At 34.7% G+C, this 21,403-nt stretch overlaps 1 protein-coding gene across 1 annotated transcript in view; it reads right to left on the reverse strand.

The window, feature by feature from the left end:
- Positions 1-21,403, reverse strand: part of Nr6a1 (nuclear receptor subfamily 6 group A member 1) — a 210,359-nt gene that overhangs the window by 136,181 nt on the left and 52,775 nt on the right. The window contains exon 3 of the mRNA XM_077797991.1: positions 20,511-20,555. Coding sequence (XP_077654117.1) covers positions 20,511-20,555 — 45 coding nt within the window. The remainder of the gene's footprint in view (positions 1-20,510; positions 20,556-21,403) is intronic.

Here is a 21,403-nt window from a genome sequence, read left to right on the forward strand (position 1 = left end):
TTCTCACAGTTTTTCCACCTTTAAGAAATTACCCAGCTTTATGTGAACTGGCAACCATGCAGACAGCTGATTACTAAGACAAAAACAGATTTCAAAGAACCAGTGTGGAAAAGAAGAGCTAAGAGTTGGGGAGGACAAAGGCAACTCCACAGACTGGAAACACTGATGGCTGCACTCAACATTCATTGCTGTCGGTGGGTTTGAATCTGAGTTGACTCACTGATCAATGAATGCAAACTGCGGACCAAACAACCCAAAAAACCAAAACATAGCATCACCAGTGCATATCAGCTACTGCTCTGTGTGGGATTCCAACACACTAATTTAAGCCTCTCTTATTTCTTTGGTTCTAATACAGAGGAAGCTCTCTAGATTCCTAGTACTATTTTTTCAGTGTTCTAGATTTAAGGAAATTATATGTATCAAAAACACACACACACACACACCTCCCCACCCTCTACCCTCAGTACTGGGAATTGAACCCAAGAGCACTTTACCACTGAGCTACATCCCCAGTTCTTTCTTTTTTAATTTTGAGACCAGCTCTAAGTTGCTAAAGTTCTAAATTGCTGAGGCTAGCTTCAAATCTGAAATCCTCCTGCCTCATATTCCTGAGCCACTGGAATTACAAGCATGTACCACTGCACTCTGACTAAGGAAATGGTATTTTACAGGGAGAATAAATTATATATATATTTTAATTTTTTTTAGTTGTCATTTATATGTGGTGCTGAGAATTGAACCCAGTGCCTCACAAATGTTAGGTGAGCACTGTACCACTGAGCCACAACCCAGCCCAATACATTATAGATTTTTTTTTAAAAGAGAGAATTTTTTTAATATTTATTTTTTAGTTTTCAGTGGACACAACATCATTATTTTATTTTTATTTATTTATTTTTTTTAGAGAGAGAGAGAGAATTTTTAATATTTATTTTTTAGTTTTTCGGCAGACACAACATCTTTGTTTGTATGTGGTGCTGAGGATCGAACCCGGGCCACACGCATGCCAGGTGAGTGCGCTATCGCTTGAGCCACATCCCCAGCCCACATTATAGATTTTAATATCACATTATATTTAAAAACCAATGCTTTTATAATTTTTAAATTAAGCAATTCCTTAGTGGAAACCACATGTAAAGAAAATTATTTGATATTATCTATTACTAAGATAATAAATTAATATAAACTGAAAACTTATTTTTTTTAATTTTTTTAGTTATACATGGACACAATATCTTTTTTTAAAAAACTTTATTTTATTTATTTATATGTGGTGCTGAGGATTGAACCCAGGGCCTTGCATGTGCAAGGCGAGCACTTTACCGATGAGCCATAACCCCAGTCCCTGGACACAATATCTTTATTTTGTTTATTTATTTTTATGTCGTGCTGAGGATCGAACCCACTGCCTCACATGTGCAAGGCAAGCACTCTGCCACTGAGCCACAATCCCAGCCCTGAAAACTTAGTTTATATCCTTGAGACTTTTATCTATGCACATACAAGGAGACAAATATATTAATTTGAGGGGTTTGGGGAGTGGCTTAAACAAACATGAGTTCATTTTATACCTACTGTTCTACAATTTGCTTTTATACTCAGCTACATATTATTGATAGCATGTAACAATCTTTTAAATGGCTATATAGCATGTCTTAGTATGAATGCCCTAGTAATCACTGTTCAAATGTCTTAAATTTTTTCATTTAACCCAAAGTACAAAATTCATTCATTCTGATCTTTGCAAACCATGTGTCTCAAACAAGAAAAATACATAAGTAAGATAGGAGACATACCACATTCTTCTTAACAGAAATTAAAATGTAATATCAACTTCCTAAATCCTATAATGTAAGATAAGATGAGCCACTAAAATGTTCATGCTAATGAAAGGAAAACATGAGCCTTATCATATATTAAATCTGAGACAGAAAGAAACAGACTTATAAGAAGAGCAAAGTCAAAAAATAAGGCACGAGGAGAAGAGTCTTGTCAATTTAGCCTTCCAAAATTTTTTCTCAAGGATAGAAAGGAAGCAACAATGCAGGAACAGTGAGACAAGAATCCAAAAAACAAATCAAAGCCAAAAGAAAAATGTACTCTTAATTGTTTCCTTTGCTGCACAGAAGCTTTTTAATTTGACTCTATCCCACTTACTGATTCTTGGTTTTATTTCTTGAGCTTTTAGGAGTCTTATCAAGGAATATGGTTTCTGCATTAATATGCTGAAATGTTGACCCTGTGTTTTCTTCTAACAGTTTCAGTGTTTCTGGTCCACTTTAAGTTGATTTTGTGCAGAGTTGAGAGGCAGGGGTCTACTTTCATTCTACATATGGATATCCAGTTTTTTTTATTAAAAAAATACAAATGGTCAAAAAATATATGAAAAAATGTTCAACATCCCTAGTAATCAGGGAAATAAAAATCAAAACTATATAGTTTCATCTCATTCAAAATAGAATGTCAGTCATTGAAAATACAAATAACAATAACTGTTGGCAAGGATGTGGGGGGAAAGGTACACTTACACATTTTTTTATGTGGGAATGGCAAATTAGTACAACCATTCTGAAAACCACTCTCAAGACCAGGAACAGCAGGGCACAGTGGCACACGCCTATAATCTCAGCAGCTCGAGAAGCTGAGGCAGGAGGATCAAGAGTTCAAAGCCAGCCTTAGCAACTCAGCAAGGCCCTAAGCAACTCAGCAAGACTGTCTCTCAATAAAATAAAAAAGGGCTGGGGATGTGGCTCAGTGGTTAAGCACCCCTGGGTTCAATCCTTGGTATCAAGAAGAAAAAGACCAGGAACAGAACCACCGCATGAACCAGCTACTCCTTTCCTCGATATTTATCCAAAAGATCTAATATCAGCATACTCTACTGATACATGCATATCAATGTTCAAAGCAGCACAATTCACAACAGCCAAGTTACATAATCAGTCTAGGTACCTGTAAACAGACAAATGGATAAAGAAAACGTGGAATATGTTCACAGTAGAGTTTTCCTCAGTCATAAAGAAGAAAGAAACTGGGCACAGTGGCACACACCTGTAATCCCAAGCGGCTCCAAGGCTGAGGCAGGAGGATCACAAGTTCAAAGCCAACCTTAGCAATAGCAAGGCGCTAAGCAACTCTGTGAAGCCCTGTCTCGAAATAAAATACTAAATAGGGCTGAGGATGTGACTCAGTGGTTGAGTGCCTCTGAGTTCAATCCCTAGTACCCACCCCCCCCATACACACACACACACACAAAAATGACATTATGTCATTTGTTGATAAATTGATGAACCCACTGAATTTCATGCTAAGAGAAAGAAATCAGGCTCAAAGTCAAGGGTCCAATGTTTTCTCTCTTATGCAGAAGCTAGAAAGAGGGGGAGAAATAATTTTTTAAACAGAGTAGTGCTCATGAAAATACAAAGATAATGAAGAGAACAGATGAAGGGGATCAAGAGGGAGGGCGGGAGGAAGGGAGAGAACAAGTACTGGCAAATGAAATCTACCATATTATGCTATATCCATGCAAATATACCACAATAAATCCCACTTTTTATATTTATATATATACATATATAATACATAATTATAATGCACTAATTAAAATAGTAAAGTAATAATAATAATATAAGGGAGATCAGTAGATACAGCAAGTGCTCAGGGTGGAGAGGAAGGGAAGAAAAGGGCAGGTACCTGGGAACGTAATTAATCAAATTACCTTATGTACATGTACAAATATGGCATAATGAACCCCATTATTATATATAATTATAATTCACCAATAAAAATGTTTTAAAGGGGCTGTAGCTGTGGTTCAGAGTAGAGCACTTGCTTTGCATTTGTGAGGCACTGGGTTCGATTCTCAGCACTGCATATAAATATATAAAATAAAGGTCCATCAACAACAAAATTTTTTTTTAAAGTTTTAAAAATGCAGATCCCAGAATCCTACTCTAGACCAGAGACAGTGCCCTAGAATCTATACTTTTTTAGTTGTTGATGGACTGTATTGTCTTTATTTTTATGTGGTGCTGAGGTTCGAACCCAGTGTCTCATGCATGTAGGCGAGCACGCTACCAATGAACCACAACCCCAGCCCCCAGAATCTATACTTTTAACAAATGCACCAGTTGACTTTGAGCCACGGAAGACTCATCCAAAGCAAAGCCAAATCTACCAGCTTAACATGGGCTTCCTGCCACGGCGTCATGCTATCTATTTTTCAACTGTTGCCAAATCTTTCCTGCCATGGTTCTTCTGAGTAGAGAGAGGTATAATCACACTTGTTTTGTTATTGAGTATGTTTCTCCAAAGTATATAAATATTTGTACTATTTTATGGCAGCCAAAAATACAGATCTGCACTTGGGTTTATGCTCTCATATCTAAAGAATCTAATGAATGAACTAGGTTAAATTCAGATGACTGTTCTACCAATAAGTCTTCATAGAAACCCATGACTTTTCTTTCTGTCATACTATGGACACAGAGAAGGCATTCCATGTGTTGATGTTTCTCAGATGCCAAGCATTCTTGTCATTTATTTTTAACCACCAATTATTCCCAAATTTTCTGAAAACATTAGAAAAGAATGACACATTCATTCTTTGAAAAATGTGCATTTGGACAAACATGCCTTTTATTTACAGAAAATCAGTAGGCTTTAAATATGTCAATAAAACAATGACATATTTCAACAACCAAAATTCTCTGCAGTTTCTTTTAGACAAAAGTAAGTGCTAGGGCTAGGGTTGTGGCTCAGTGGTAGAGCACTCACCTAACATGTGTGAGGCACTTGATTTGATCCTCAGTACCACATAAAAATAAATAAACAAAATAAAGGTATTGTGTCCATCTATAACTAAAAATAAAAAAACATATTTTTTAAAAGTAAGTGCTGTAAGAGGGGAGACAACTATGTGAGCTTGAGGGTATTTTCTGTAGATGGGAGTCTAAATAAATACATGCAATAGAGAAAACAAAAGGCATGTATAGTAAGGGAAAGAGTAGAACAGTTCAAAACTGTTAGGAAGTCATGAGGATTATAGCCCTGAGAAGCTAAAAGTATAAATTACAGGAAGATGCTATTTATAATTCACAATCGTGGAGTTAAAAGTAAATAAGCTACAAGCAGAAAGAAAAAAATAGTTAACAAATAGTTATTGGACACTTACTGTTTACCTCAAATGCAAAATAAGAGCCAGGAGAAATCGAAGAAACAAAAGTATAAAATGAAAAGGGCGGAACAAATTCCATTGAACAAATATTCCAAGTATGAAAAGCTCTGCAAAAGATAAAAACAAGGTATTATGGGAGTAAATGATAGAAGGAACCAATGCAGTCTTGGGTAAGAGAGTCAGGAAAAGCTTCCTTGAAGAAATAATATTCAAGTGAAGACTTTAAAGGTATATGTAAATACCTGAGTGAGATAGACAAGGTGAGCATTCAGGGCAGAGCTGAGGGACCAAAGAAGCAATAGTGTTTTCACAAAAGTATATGTACAAAAGTGTAGCTAAACTGCACAAAAGACATGCAGTTCACACATTTTCAATGTCAAAAAATGAGGCAGAATTTTAAAAAATGATTAATGATATTTTTGAAAAGAACAATTTTGGCACAATAGTCATGGCTGGAAGTAGATTTCTGGAAAGGTAATAAAGAAGTTGAAGGTAAGAATTCTGGTACTTAACTATAGGCACTGGGCAGGTTACTTAACCTTTAAATCTATGTCATTTGCAAATATGTGATATAATAATAGTATTTATTTCACAGGGCTGCGTAAGAATACATGTAAGTTACCTCATACAGAACCTAATACACAAAATGCTAATCTCATAGTGTATAATACACCCAAGCCAGTGCTTGTAAAAGAAAAAAAAAAAGGCAGACTGGAAGTTCAAGTAGACTAGAACAAAACAAACCAAAAAAAAAAAAATGTTAACAGTTGTAATCTCTAAACTATAGAATTACAAAAGCAGATGAAAAATCCACAGGGAAAAAAAGGAAAGATAAACTATTTTTTAGCAAAAAGGGGAACTGTGGAAAAGCCCAGCTGCAGGGATAGTAGAAAATAATGGGCTCCAGGTCCATGAAGGAAGTGGCCACTTTGTAAAGCAGGGCAGACACAGTCATCCTCAGAGAATGAAACAATGAAGGAAATTCCATGCAATTCCTCTTCTCCTCTTAAGCTGTACCTCAACAGGGCTATGGGATCCCATACCCTGTCCAGAGGCCTGGCAAAAAGTAGGCACTCTATAAATGTTTGTCAAATGAATTTCCGTAGGATTTCTGGCACAATTTATAATTTAGAAAGTGGTCTGTTCCTCAAATCAAGACTAAGAAACTTTCAGCCATCCATGTCACAAACTACAATTCCACTAGGTATAATTTTAATAGGTCCCAGATATTGGAACAAAGCCATCTTGATTGTACTTAGAATACAACCCATGCATAAACTTACACTGTAGCCCAACTTCACTTCCTATTCAGACTAACTGAAATAAAAACCACACAAAGTCTATATACTTTCTCCTCTCTTACCAGTAAATAGTTGGAGCAAAACAGTTGGTCGAGAAGAATCAATATGGGATACTGAGTCAGAAAATCTTCATGTACATCCAGCTCTATCATGACTGTATGCTCTTTGAACAAGATGGTCCACCCTAAAACACCTACTATTTCTCTTTACAAGGAAAAACTAAAGACACTTCCCATATCTTGTATCACTGTAAGGCCTCAGTGAGGAAACACATGTGAAAATTGTTCTACCAACAGCAGTTTCTGGTGGTACCATTCCATGGGTTCTCCACTTTCAGTAGGTATAGACAAGATCCCTTCACTTCCCAAACACTTGCCTGCATGTCAGTCAGTAGCACATTTGTGAGATGTCTGAAGAGAGTTAACATATAACCTGGACCTTGAAGGCTTTTTCTGCATCAGCCTTGATGAGATGTGTATTAACTTTGGGGTCCACCAAAATCATATGCCAAACAATTGATTCAACCCTCCTAAACAACAAGTTTCTTTCTAGTAGATCAGGGCAAAGGGTAAGGCTTTGTGAATAAAGGATTTCCAAGAAATGACTAATAAGAGATATCACAAATCATCAGTGCAATATTTTATCAAAAAGTCTTTTTACCCCTCATTCCAACTAAGGTACTGTTTTTAATACATTCTTGAGTATAATTCGCATATGTTCAAATTCATCCGTTCTAAGTGTATAATTCAATGACTTTTTTGTTGTTATTAGGGGTTTTTTGTTGTTGTTTGTGCAAAGGGTTGAGTAAACTCAAAAATGAATTATACTAATTCACTGAGTTTTGCACCCATCACCCAAATTTAATTTTAGAGCACTTCCATTACCCTAAACATTCCCTCTGAGCCTCTTTGCATTCAATCCCCATAGACAACTACTGATTTGCTTTCTTTCTCTATAAATTTACCTTTTCTGGACTTTACATGTAAATGTAAAGTATATACTCTTTTGAATTTGGCATAATGAATTTTAGGCTTAGCCACATTGTAGTATATATCAGTAGTTCATTTCTTCTTACTGCTGAAGAGCATTCTATTATATGAGTATTCCACATTTTGTTTATCATTTAACCAGCTAATGGACATCTGGATTGTTTCTAGGCTTGGGCTATTATGAATAATGCTACTATGAACATTTGCATGCAGTCTTTGGGTGGATATATGTTTTTATCTCTTGGATAGAAGTGAAACAGCCAGAGCATATAGCAAGTTTATGTTTAACTATCAAACTGATTTCCATAATGATTGTACCATAGCAACATACAAGATTTCCATTTGCTACACATACAAACACTTTATGGTTTTTTTTTTACTCAGTCATTCCAAAATGTACAGTGGATGTTTTCATGATTTTATGACTAATGGTACTGAACACTTTTAAATGTGAGGAAAGGTCTGTTAAAGTCTTTTGCCCTATGGTTTAAAACTTTTTAAACATATTTATTGTGATGCAATATACTTAAAAGTTACCATTTTAAACCTTTTTTCTTCTTCTTTTTCTTTTTTACTCTGAGACACTGTCTGGTTACATTGCCCGAGGGCAGAGGTGGGGGTTCCTCAAACCCCTAAGCTCAAGTGATTCCCCCGGCCTTTGCCCACCAAGTAGCTAGCACTACAAAGTGCACCACAATGCCCAGTTTATCATCTTAATCATTTTTAAGTGTAGAACTCAGTAGTGTTGAAGTCACAATGTTGTGCAACAATTACCACTGTCCATTTTCAGAACTTTTTCATAACCCTAAACAAATACTCTACCATTAAACACTACCTATTCTCCACATCCCCTAGCCACCTCTATTTCACTTTGTCTCTATAATTTTGGCTCTTTGTAGACTCATACAATAATTTTCATCCGCTTGTAAAGCTTGAGTTGTCTTACCAAGTTGTTAAGAATCTTTTATATTCAACTCCTTTATCGTGTTTGATTTGCAAATATTTTCCCTCAATCTTTAAGCTTATGTTTTCATTTACTTTTTTAAAATACCTTTATATTATTATTATTTTTTTATGTGGTGCTGAGGATCAAACCCAGGGCCTCACGTTAGGCGAGCGCTCTACTGCTGAGCCACAATACCAGCCCTGTTTTCATCTTCTTTAAAGATGTCTTTTGAAGTGTAAGTTTTATATTTACATGTTGGCACTTTATCAATTTTTTTCCTTTATGACTGTGTGCCATTAGTGTCATGTGTAAGAAGTCTTTGTCTCTTCCAAAATCACAAAACTATTGTTTGGTACAATTTGTAGTTTTAGAACTTATATTGGGGGCAGGGGGTGTAGCTCAGTGGTAAACTGCTCTCCTGGCAGGCATGAGGCCCTGGGTTCAATCTCCAGCACCACACACACACAAAAAAAGTCATATATTAAGGGGTATTATGCACTTTGAGTTAATGTTTGTTTCTACTATAAAGGGCCTGAGTTTTATTTTTAGGATTTTTTTTAAGTATATATCCCATTTTCCCCAGAATCACATTTCATTTTTGTTTTATATTATTTAGTTTTTGCAGTACTAAGGACTGAACCCAGAGGAACTCTACCACTGAATTACATCCCCATTCCTTTTTGAGACAGGGTCTTGATAAGCTACTGAGGCTGGACTCAAACTTAGGATCCTTCTGCCTTAGTCTCCCAACTAGCTAGGATTACAGGACTGTATAACGGTGCCCAGCTCTCCCAGCACCATCTGTTGAAAAAAAAAAATTATCATCTCTCTATTGAATTGTCTTGGAAATTTTGTCAAAGTTCAACTGACCATATAAATAAAAGATATACTACCATTACTATTTCAAACTGGGTACTGTGGCACATTCCTGTAATCCTAGTGACTCAGGAGGATGAGGTGGGATGGCAAGTTCAAGGTTACTCTCAGCAACTTAAAGAGACCCTGTCTCAAAAGATAAAAAGGACTGGGGATGGGGACTGGAGCTGTGGCTCAGTGGTAGAGCACTCATTTATTAGCATGTGCAAAGCGCTGGGTTCGATCCTCAGCACCACAAAAAAAATAAATAAAATAAAGGCATTGTGTCCAGCAACAACTAAAAAAATATTTAAAAAAAAAAAAAAAAAGGACTGGGGATGTAGCTCAGTAGTAAAGTGCCTTTGGGCTCAATCCCTGTAGCCAAAAAAAAAAAAAAAAAAAAAAAAAGCGCAACTGAACTCTCAATTCCATTGCCTACTCTAACAGCAGTATCACCTGTCTTGATTTTTGTGTCTCTTATTTTTCAAACTGCATAATGTGATTTCCTTGAACTTAACTTTGTTCTTTTTCAAAACTGTACTGTTTTAAGTGCTTTTAAATTCGATAAAAACATTAAAATTAATTTGTCAACTTCTAAAAAATTTAGCTAGAATTTTTTTATGGAGACTGCACTGAATGAATATATCAATTTGGAGAAAATTACCAACTTAATAATACTTAAAACTTTTAATCCATAAACACAGAATTTTCTGCATTTAATTAAATCTTTTAAATTTCTCTTAGTAGTATTTCATAGCTGTATAAATCTTATACTGATTTTGTTAATTTCTAAGTATTTTATTCTTTGGATACAAGCATGAATGGAATTGTTTCATTACATTTGTTTTTGGATTGCTGCTAGTATATAAATATATAATTGATATTTGTATTTATCTAGTATCCTGTGACTTGATCAGTCCCAATTTTTGTTTTTGTGGATTCTTTAGGATTATATATAGAATTATTCATCAAATAAAGACAATTTTAATTATTTCTTTACAATTCGGATCCCTTTTTCTCCCTTATTGCACTAGTTGGAACTTCCGGTATAATGTTTAAAGACTTGGTAGGAATTGCCATTTTTTCCCACCTTATGCTCAGTCTTAGGGAGAAAATATTCAGTATTTTGTCATTAAATATGCTAGTTGTAGGCTTTTCGTAGATACTCTATCAGGTAGAAGGTGCCTTTTATTTCTAGTTGACTGAGAAGTTTAATCATGAATCACCAGTGTTGGATTTTGCCAAATGTTTGTCTATGTAGATGATTACATTTTTTTAACCTTTATTAATAAAGCAAACCATGACCTGTGGGCCAGTTATCTATTATGGATTTTTTTTCGGGGATGGGGGCAGTGTTTGTTTGTTATGGTGCTAGGGACTAAACCCAGGGCTTCACATATGCTAGGCAAGTGCTCTAACACTGAGTCACATTCCAAGCCCAAACTATCTTATTTTCATAAATATAGTTTTTCTGGAATATGGCCACATCGATTTTTTTTACATATGGTAGTAAACAAACAGGGCTGAGTAGTTCCAACAGAGACTATATAGGCCAAAAGTCTAAAATATTTACCACCTGCCTGCCTTTTGTTTTGAGTTTTTTGTTGGTGGTAGTTTGTTTCCTCTTTGCAATGCTAAAGATGGAGCTCAGGGGCTTGTGCATACTAGGCAAGCATTACTCCACTGAGCCACACACCCAATCCCATATCTTATATTTTAAGGTTACATCTGTTGACAATTGGTATATTACATTAATTTTTATGTGTTAATTCAAGCTTGCACTCCTGAAATAAGTTTCAAGTAATCAATATATATTTGGTATATAATCCATTATATATTTATCATGTTGCTGAATTTGGTTTGCTAATATTTTCTTAAACATTTTCTGCCTGAATTTATAAGGGATATGTTACACTCATTAAATGAGCTGAAAAGTGTTCCCTTTTCTTCTATTTTCTTAATGAGTTTGTGAAAGGTTACTATTATTGCTTCTTTTAAATGTTTGATAGAATTCATCAATGAATCCACCTGGGACTTGGCTTCCATTTCTAGAAAATTTAATTCATTTTTAGGACTGTTCCTATTTTCTATTTCCTCCATCACTTTTGATAATCTTTCTTTCTAGGAATTTGTCCATTTTATATGTTGTCCAACTTGTTAAAATAAAGTTGTTCATGACATCCCCTTGACTGTAGTCCTTTTAAATTTCTATGGGGCAGTAGTGACCTCTTTTACTCCTGATTTTTATAACCTGTCCTTTTTACTGTCGTGGTCAGTGTAGGTAGGGGGTTGGTTGTTAATTTCTTTGATCTTTTTAGAGAAACAACTTCTAGTTTTGTTAACATTCTCTAAACTATTGTTTTTGTGTCATCTATTTCACTGCTTTCTACTACAGGAAATTATGAAAGCAGTATGGGAGGCATCAATCTTCTAAGCAAAGCTTTAGCTACATTTCATATATCTGTTGACTTTTCATTTAATTAAAAATGTTTTAAAATTTGCCTTGGAATTTCTGCTTTGATCCTAAGTTGTGAATGTGCTGTTTAATTTCCAATATCTGGGAATATCATAGATTTCTGTTAAAAATCTCTAATTCCATTGTGGTCACAGAATATACCCTGTATGGTTTTGCTCTAAAAATAATTAAGACTTATTTTATGACCTACATTTTTTCCCCTTGCCTTTTATTTTTTATCCTGAGGACGGGGGTGGCCGTGCTAGAGATCACACCCAAGTCCTTGAGCATTGTAGGCAAGTTCACTACCACTGAGCTATATCCTTAGCCTGTCAGAACACTCTTTAAGACTGTCCCATGTAACCTGAACATGTATTCTGCATACAGTACTCAACACAAGTGTCAAATTGTTTGATAGTGCTGATGAAGTATTTTATATTTTTGTTAATTTTCTGTGTAATTACTGTATCATTAAGAGTGGGACAGTGAAATTTTCAAATATTATTGTTAAATTGGCTATTTCTCCTTTAATTTCTATCAGTTTTTGCTTTGTGTATTTTGGTGGACTCTTGTCATTATGAAAAGTTCGTCTCTAGTAATGTTTCTTATCTTAAGCTCTAATATTAATAAAGCCACTCCAGCTCTCCTGTGGTTACTATTTGCACAATCTCACTCTACTCACCTTTTCAATTTCAATCATGTCTTTGAAAATAAGGTATGTCTATTATTGACAGTCTAAATTTGGATTTCTACCCAGGCTAACTGAATAGTGTATCCATTCACTTTTTTTTTTTTTTTTTTAAGATGTTGCCTCATACATGCTAGGCAAGCACTCTACTACTGAGCCACAATCCCAGCCTTCATCCATTCACATTTAACATAATTATTGATATGTAGGACTTATATATGCCATTTTTCTGGCTTTGTTCCAATATTTTTAAGCCTCTCTTTCTCCTCTACTATTTCCTTTTGTGCAAAATATTTTTAGTATTCCATTTTAATCCCTTTGAGATTTCTTTACTACATGTTTTTTCATTTACAACATGCATTTCACTTATGACAATCTACTTTTAACTTAATTCTAAGAAATACAGAAACTTTCTCCAATGTCTCCTGTCCCCTTCCCTTTCTATTATTCTCACATAGAAGATATAAACTCAAGAAGGCAGTGTTATAATCCTTGCTTTATACAATTTTATATCTTCTTTTGAAATTAATAGAGAAAACAGATTTATATATACCACATATTTACTATTTCTAGTGTTCCTCATTTCTTCTCATGGACTTGAGTTAATCTGATATGACTTCCTTTTATCCTGAAGAATTTCCTTTAAGGAAATTAAGGCAAGTCCACTAACACAGTCTTTTTATATGAGAATGTTTGTGCTCTTTTTTGAATAGTTTTGCTGCATACAGAATTCTTGGTTGACAAATTTTTCTTTCCATACCAGCTTCCATTACTTTGGATGAGAAGTCAACACAAATTCTATCACTGTTTCTGATACATAATGAATTTTTTCTTGCTACATTCAAGGTCTTCTGTTTGTGCTGTCTTCCAACAATTTGAAGCTTATCTTATTTAGAGTTTCTCAAGTTTCTTGGATCTATAGATTAATGTTTATCATCAAATTCAGGGGCCATTATTTCTTCTTACATGTTTCTACCTCTTTCTCTCATTCATCTCCTATGATTCTCATTACACATATACTTGATGTTATCACACGGATCTCACATAAAATCTGTTCTTTTTCATCAATCATTTTTCTCTGTTCTTTATATTTGATAATCTGGATTGACAAATCTACTACAAGTTCAACCATTCTTTCCTGTGTCAATTCAAATCTGCTGCTGGTTCCTCCTTAGTTTCTCATTTATGTTTCAACTTCAGAACTTCCATTTTGTTCTTTCTTAATAATTTCTCTATTGAATCATCAATAAAACTTCCTTTTTTTTTTTTTCTTGGTACTTGTAATTGAACCCAGGGGGCATTTTACCACTGAGCTATATCCCCAGCCCTTTTTACTTTTAATTTTTTGTTTGTTTTAAGAGAGGGTCTCACTAAGTTTCCCAGGCTGGCCTCAAGCTTGTAATTCTCCTGCCTCAGCCTCCAGGGTAGCTAGGATTAAAGGTATGTGCCACACTCTGCTAACACAACACTCTGGTGTTTCTACTAAACCTGGCTGCCACAAAATGGGTAGCAAGTTGCCAAGATCCTTCTGTGAATACACACATAAAATCAATGAGAAATATTACAGTTCTCAGAACTCCACTATCACTGTAGAGGGAATTAGTAGTAGTTTTCAATTGCTAGGAAAGAATAAGAGAAAACAGATTTATATATACCACATATTTACTAAGATTTTATAATCTTCACTTATATTCATTCAGCAGCAGCATTTTTAATTTACTTTGATACATGTTGTGTATGATAAAAGGGATTGCATCAACACTTTCCTTATTTTATAATTTTCCAGTAACTAGATGGTGACAGGTATATGTCATGTTTCAAATATAAACTTCATATATGAACTTCAGTTGCCAAATTACATACATCATTGTTACTACAAATGTATTTGTAGATAATAGTTTATTACCAATGAGTTATTTTCAATTACAAATCAGGACCATGCCAGTTAAGTAGGTAATGAGATCATTAATATGCCAAAGTCAGCATCATTGTCATACTAAAAAAACAGCAGGCCTCAATGTCGTACCTCACACTGCTTTCAGTCTAGTTGTCTTTCCTCTTCTTAATTACCTCAGATTAGCATTAGAAACTCATGTTACCCCTTTCTTTTACTTGTCACAGCCCCATAAATCCTACCCATAGCTTCCTGGAACCTCACATCTTCTTCCTCCACCATTATCTTAATTCTTTATCCAGGAAAATCTTTTTTCTCCCACTTCCATTTTTATAAGAAAATTCCACATCTGAGACTACACATTCATAAATAGACTCCAAAAGAATGGAGGCTAAGATCCAGGGAATATGATGGGGCCATTAATGCCTCTTCCTGCAGTCTCCTGTAATCCTCCTGCCTCAGCCTCCAGGGTAGATAGGATTAAAGATGTGTGCCACACTCAGTAAATGACTCTTGGAAAAAACATGTCCTTCTCTGCTCTATCACCTTACCCTTCCATCTTGCCTCTCCCTTACTCAAATATTCAGAGAAGGGCTGGGGATGTGGCTCAAGCGGTAGCGCGCTCGCCTGGCATGCGTGCGGCCCGGGTTCGATCCTCAGCACCACATACCAACAAAGATGTTGTGTCCGCCGAGAACTAAAAAATAAATATTAAAAAAAAAAATATTCAGAGAAAAGTGACTAGATATCTACTGAGTAAGCCAAGATTTTGACATTTGAGAGGCAAAGGAAAAAAGATGGCAAAATGGATTCCCATGTATTTTTACATGCTCTTAGAATGAAATAAAGGTATAACTTCATTCTCTCAAATTTTGAAGGCTAGAAGTACTACTTTACAGAAAATTTTGGTTTTTGTTCTGCTTAATTTTGAGTTTTCCAAATATTGTCTTCTGCTCTTTTTCAGTCCAAGTCCTCACTCTTTGCTCTTCAGTTAGGCCCTGTTGCCACCTAGTGGATTCTAAGTGGGAATACACACCAATGCACCAACTTCTCATCTTTTTGCTTACAGAACAAACCACCGGATGGGACTTCAAATTTAAAGTAGAAGGAAAGCTTACATCTATCTAGAAATACACTTGGGTGGTTTAAGATTATACAAAAAAAAAAAAAAAAACACTAATGCAGATTTAGACAAGAGGAAATGTACCTAAAATAACAAGTCAAAGAAAAATCTTGGAGACAGTGTGGCAGTGAGGTTAAGACATAGGTTTTGGCTTTTAGGAACATGATCATAAAAATCCATAATAAAACACTATTAAATTGAATTCAGTAAGATATGAAAATTATAATATAGCATGACTAGATGATTATAAATAAAGCTGGTTCAACTTTCAAAATTCAATTAGTATAATTCACATTAACAATCTAAATATCAAGATGCAGGAATATCAAAAGTTGAAAAGTTTTATAAATATTCATGATAAAAGCTCTCAAGCTGATAAAGAGCATCTACAACTGGATACAGGTGTAGCTCAATATCAGAGCACTTGCCTGGCATGTATGAGGCCCCTGATTCAATCCCCAGTATGGGGGGGTGTGGGGGAGAGCATTTAAAAAAAAAAAAAAACTTATTTACAAAGCTACAGTAATTGATACATGTAATACTGACATAAAGTCAATGGAACAGAGAGCCAGGGAAGAAACACTCATATATATGGACAAATGATTGGGCAAGGGGTTGAGGGCTGGGGGTTGCTGGGAGTTTTAACCCACAGCCTTGCACATGTTGAGCCAGGCCAAATGAATTTTGACAATGTTTCCTTATTCAATGAGGAAAGAACAATCTTCCTAACATATAAATCTAGGAAAACTATATTCCATGTAAAAGAATGAAGTTGAACCTTACCTTATACCACAAGCTAAAATTAGTTCCACATCAAAGACTTAAAATACAAAAGCCCAAACTATAAAACTTAAAAAAAAAAAAAAAGTTCCATGGCATTGGATTTGGCAATGGTTTCTTGGCTATGTTTCAAAAAGCACAGGTAGCAAAAGAAAAGAAAAAAGAATAATTGTACATCAAACAAAAACACTCCAGGGCTAGGCTCAGTATTAGAATATGTTGCTTAACATGCAGGAGGCCCTGAGTTTTATCTCCAACACAAAAAACAAACAAAACAAGAAAAAATTTAAACTCCTGTGGATCAAACATAACCAACAAGGCAAAACTACAACCTGTAGGATGGGAAAAAAAATATTTGTAAATCATATATCTGATAGATAAGGGGTTAATAACCAGAAATACTGAAAGAACACCCCCCTAGGGAATCTAATTTTAAAAACAGACGAAAAACTAGATTGACATTTCTCCAAACAAGATATACAAATGGCCAATAAGCACATGAAAAGATCAACATCATTAATCATTAAAATGTACATCAAGGGACTGGGGATGTGGCTCAAGTGGTATCGAGCTGCCCTGGCATGCGCAGGGCACTGGGTTCGATCCTCAGCACCACATAAAAATAAATAAAGATATTGTGTCCACCTAAAACAAATATTTTTTTTAAAATGTACATCAAAAACACAGAAAGTATTGATAAGGATGTGGAGAAACTAATACACTTGGGCACTACTGGTAGGAATATAAAAATGGTGAAGCTAGCAGGTAAACAGTATAGCACTTCCTCAAAAATTGAAAATAGAATTACTACATGGTCCAGCAAGTCTACTTCTGGGTCTAGACCCAAAAGAATTTACAGTAAGGACTCAAAGAGTTACATCCATGTAAACCCATGTTCAGAGCAGGATTATTCATAACAGCCAAAAGTTGGAAGAAACACAAAGTGTCCATCAATGATGGGTGAATGAATAAACAAAATGGGGTATATATAGATGATATTATTATTCAGCCTTAAAAATTAAATTCTAACAATACTGGGCTGGGGATGTGGCTCAAGCAGTAGCGCGCTCGCCTGGCGTGCGTGCGGCCCGGGTTCAATCCTCAGCACCACATACCAACAAAGATGTTGTGTCCGCCGAGAACTAAAAAATAAATATTAAAAATTCTCGCGCGCGCTCTCTCTCTCTCTCTCTCTCCTCTCTCACTCTCTCTTAAAAAAATAAATAAATAAATAAATAAATTCTAACAATACTGATATACAATATTGATAAACCTTGAAGACATTATGCTAACTGAAGTAAGCACAAAGGACAAATACTACATGACTGTATTTATATGGGATACCCAGAGTAGTCAAATTCATAGAGGCAGAAAACAAAAACTTGCTACAAAGCTATAGTAATCAAAACAGTGGTTCTGACATAATGACAGACATATAAGCCAATGAGTTAGGGAGCCTAGGCAAAAGCCCTCACATATATGGACATTTATTTTTATTTGTACATTTGACAAACCTGAGGGGAATGGGTATTTACAATTCTTTTTAGGTGAACACAATACCTTTATTTTATTTATTTTTATGTGGTACTGAGGATCGAACCCAGTATCTCACGCGTGCTAGGAAATGCCCTACCACTGAGCTAAACCCCCAGCCCAGGTATTTACTATTAATGGGTACCAAGTTACAGTTTTGCAAGATGAGAAGAACTGTGTGTATGGACATTGGTGATGACTGCACAATTTATATGAATGTATTCAATGCCACAGAACTGCACACTTGAAAATAGTTAACATGGTATAAATGTTATGTGTATTTTACCAGTTTTAAAAATAAAAGAAAACCCTATAGAGTTAACATCATACTTAATAGTGAAATTGAATTCTTTCCCCTCAAGATTAAGAAGAAGGCAAGAATGTCATTCTCATCACTTCTATAAACCACTGTACTGGAAATCTTAGCCAATGCAATAAATTAGGAAAAATAAAAGTCATAAACATCAAAAAGGAAGACATAAAACTGTCTTTATTCACAGAAGTACACATCACAAGATATACAAGTCCCAATGAGTTTATTTCTTAAAAGTTAGAAGAGCTAGTAAACAAATTTAACAAGATATACAAGTCCCAATGAGTTTATTTCTTAAAAGTTAGAAGAGCTAGTAAACAAATTTAACAATGTCATAGGATATAAACTCAACACACAAAAACCAATAGCATTTCTATACACTAGAAAAAAACAGTTGGAAAATAAATGTTAAAAACAATATGATTTATTGTAGTATTAAAAAACAAAATAGGGATAAGTTTAAAGGAAGATATACAAGATCTCAACACTAAACTTTTAAAAACATTAGTGAGAAAAAATAAAGACGACCTAAATAAGTGGAAAAATAGAGGAAAAACTCACTGCTATTAAGATGAAAATTCTTACCCAAATTGATAGAGTCAATGTTATTCAATCAAAAACTTAGCAAGCTGTTTTGTATTTAAAAAAAAATGTTAAGCTGATTCTAAACTTATATGGAAACAAACAAAAGAAAAAGAACAAAAAGAAGAAAAGCTAGGTCAAAATGCTTTGAAAACAAGAATGGAGTTAGAAGACTAACACTATCTGATTTCAAGATTATAAAGAAGCTACAGTAAGCAACTCAAAATGGTATTTGTAAGAAAATAAAAAGATTAATGAAAGAGATATAATATCTATTTAAGTAGACTCAAATTATTTTCAACAAAAGCATCAAAATATTAAGACAGTATTTTTATTCACACAAAAAAGATTGATTTTTTTTAATATTTATTTCTTAGTTGTAGGTGGACACAATATTTTTATTTCATTTTTATGTGGTGTTGAGAATTGAACGCAATGCCTCAACAAGTGCTAGGCAAGCGCTCTACCACTGAGCCACAACCCCAGCCCCAAGATTTTGATTTCTATTTAATAAGACACAAAAAAATTAATTTAAGATAGATTAGTATAAACACTAAAACCATAAAATTTCTGGAACATAGAATATCTTTGCAACCTCAGGTTAGGCCAAGATTTCTTAGGAAAGACACAGAAAACATTAATCATAAGCTGGATTTCATAAAACCCTAACTGTTCAGCTCACTATAAAACATGTTAAAAGGAAAGCCACAGATTAATAGAAAATATTCACAATACACATCTCTGATGATGGACTTGTATCCAGAATAAAAACACCTAGAACTCAATAAATGAATTTTAAAAAACACAATTTTTTAATGGTCAAAAACTTGGAAAGACACCAAAAAGATAATATATGAATAACCAGTAAATACATTAAAAAGTGACCAACACAATTAATCACTGAGGAAATGAAAATTAAAACCACATCAATCCCTTTATAAAAATGCTCACTAAAATTACTAAAATTAAAAAGACTAACAACACTAGATGCTTGCAAATATCTGCAACTGGAACTCATACACTATTGGAACTGTAAAATGTGTAAACATTTTGGAAAACTGTTTGACAATTTCACAAAAAGGTTTACATACAACTAGGTGCACTCCAGAGGATAAAACAGAAGAATCACCAAGTTTGAGGTCAGTCTCATTAATTTAGCGAGGCACTAAGCAATTTACCAAGACTCTGTCTTAAAATAAAAAGGGCTGAGGGTGTAGCTTAGTGTCAAAGCACTCCTGGATTCAATCCCCAAAACAAGAAAAAAAAAAAAAAAAAAAACACCTATCACGTTACCAAACAATCCCTAAAGTATGTCCAAGAGAAATAAAAATATACATCCATAAAAATCTTGTACAAAAATTTTATAACCAATTTATTTGTAGTAGCTGAAAAGTAAAAACAGCCCAGATATAAACAGATGAACAGATAAATTGTGACACAGTCAATGGAATACCACAGTTAAAAAAAAAACAGTTAAAAAAAAAAAAAAAAACTATTAATACCCCTGCATCACGGATTAAGTCTCAAAAATAAAAGCACAAAAGAGCAAGTGTTGTTTGATTCTATGCATGTAACATTTTAGAACAGGCAAAACCAATCTAACATGACAAAAATCAGAAGTTTTTACTTTTTGGGATAGAGAGTTGGGGGTCAACTTGGAAAAAACATAATGGAATTTTCTGAAGGGGTGTAAATGTTCTTACCTCGATCGAATGTGGATTACAAGGTACACACATTTGTGAAAATTGATTTAATTTTATACTTTAGATCTGTGTTTCATTGTTTGTAAATCTATACCTCAACTTTTTTTTAAAAAAAAGATAAAAAGGACCCAGGCTTTGGGATCACACAGAGTTCAGCTCTGCCACTTACCGGCTGTGTGACCTTGGCCAAGTGTTAAACTGTCAGTTTCCTCATCTGTAAAATGGAGAAAACAAGAGAATAACCTCACAGAGCTGCCAGGAAGGGTAAATGAGATGTTTTAATAATGTAAGCATACAGTAAACGATCATTAAATGTTAACAAAAGCTACAAATTTCTGTTCTCTATTTAAGAGAAGAAAAAAGATGCAGGGATGACTATAGCAGCTAAATGCTGGGTAATTAACATATATGATCTTATTTGTTTTTTAAAACAACCCCTAACAGAGATTATTACTGTTTTAGGGATGAAAAAATAGAGGTTGCTATGGTTACTCAGCAAAGAAGCAGTTATACCAGGATGCAAACTTTCACTCATGTTTTTCCACTGTGCCACACACCAGGTGTTCCAGTGGGGTCACAATCTAGTAGAGTTACTTTCAGCAATTAACCCTGTAACTGTCAGGACAGCCAGATTCATATAAGAAGTTACTGAGAAGCTCCCTTCATTCTTGACAGTACTATCTCAATCCTCCTGGCTTAGCAAATCTGATGGCTTGATTGGTAAGTGGAAGAGGTAGAGCTTCAAAAAGAAGCCTAAAATGCTACTCTAGGCATACACTCTGTTCTTGGATTTCAAGATACTTTCTGCTACTTGAGGGCACTGATATCCATTCCTTAGAGCAACTTCATAAGATAACTCTGTGCTGGGTGTGGTGGCACATGCCTGTAATCCTTGACTCTGGAGACTGAGGCAATGGAGACTGAGATAGGAGGATCGAGAGTTCAAAGCCAGCCTCAGCAATTTAGCAAGGCCCTAAGCAACTTAGTGAGACCCTGTCTCAAAATAAAAAATAGAAGGGGCTGAGGATGAGGCTCAATAGTAAAGCACTCCTGGGTTCAATC

The sequence above is a fragment of the Urocitellus parryii genome, chromosome 4, assembly GCF_045843805.1.
Source record: "Urocitellus parryii isolate mUroPar1 chromosome 4, mUroPar1.hap1, whole genome shotgun sequence".
Lineage (NCBI taxonomy): Eukaryota > Metazoa > Chordata > Mammalia > Rodentia > Sciuridae > Urocitellus > Urocitellus parryii.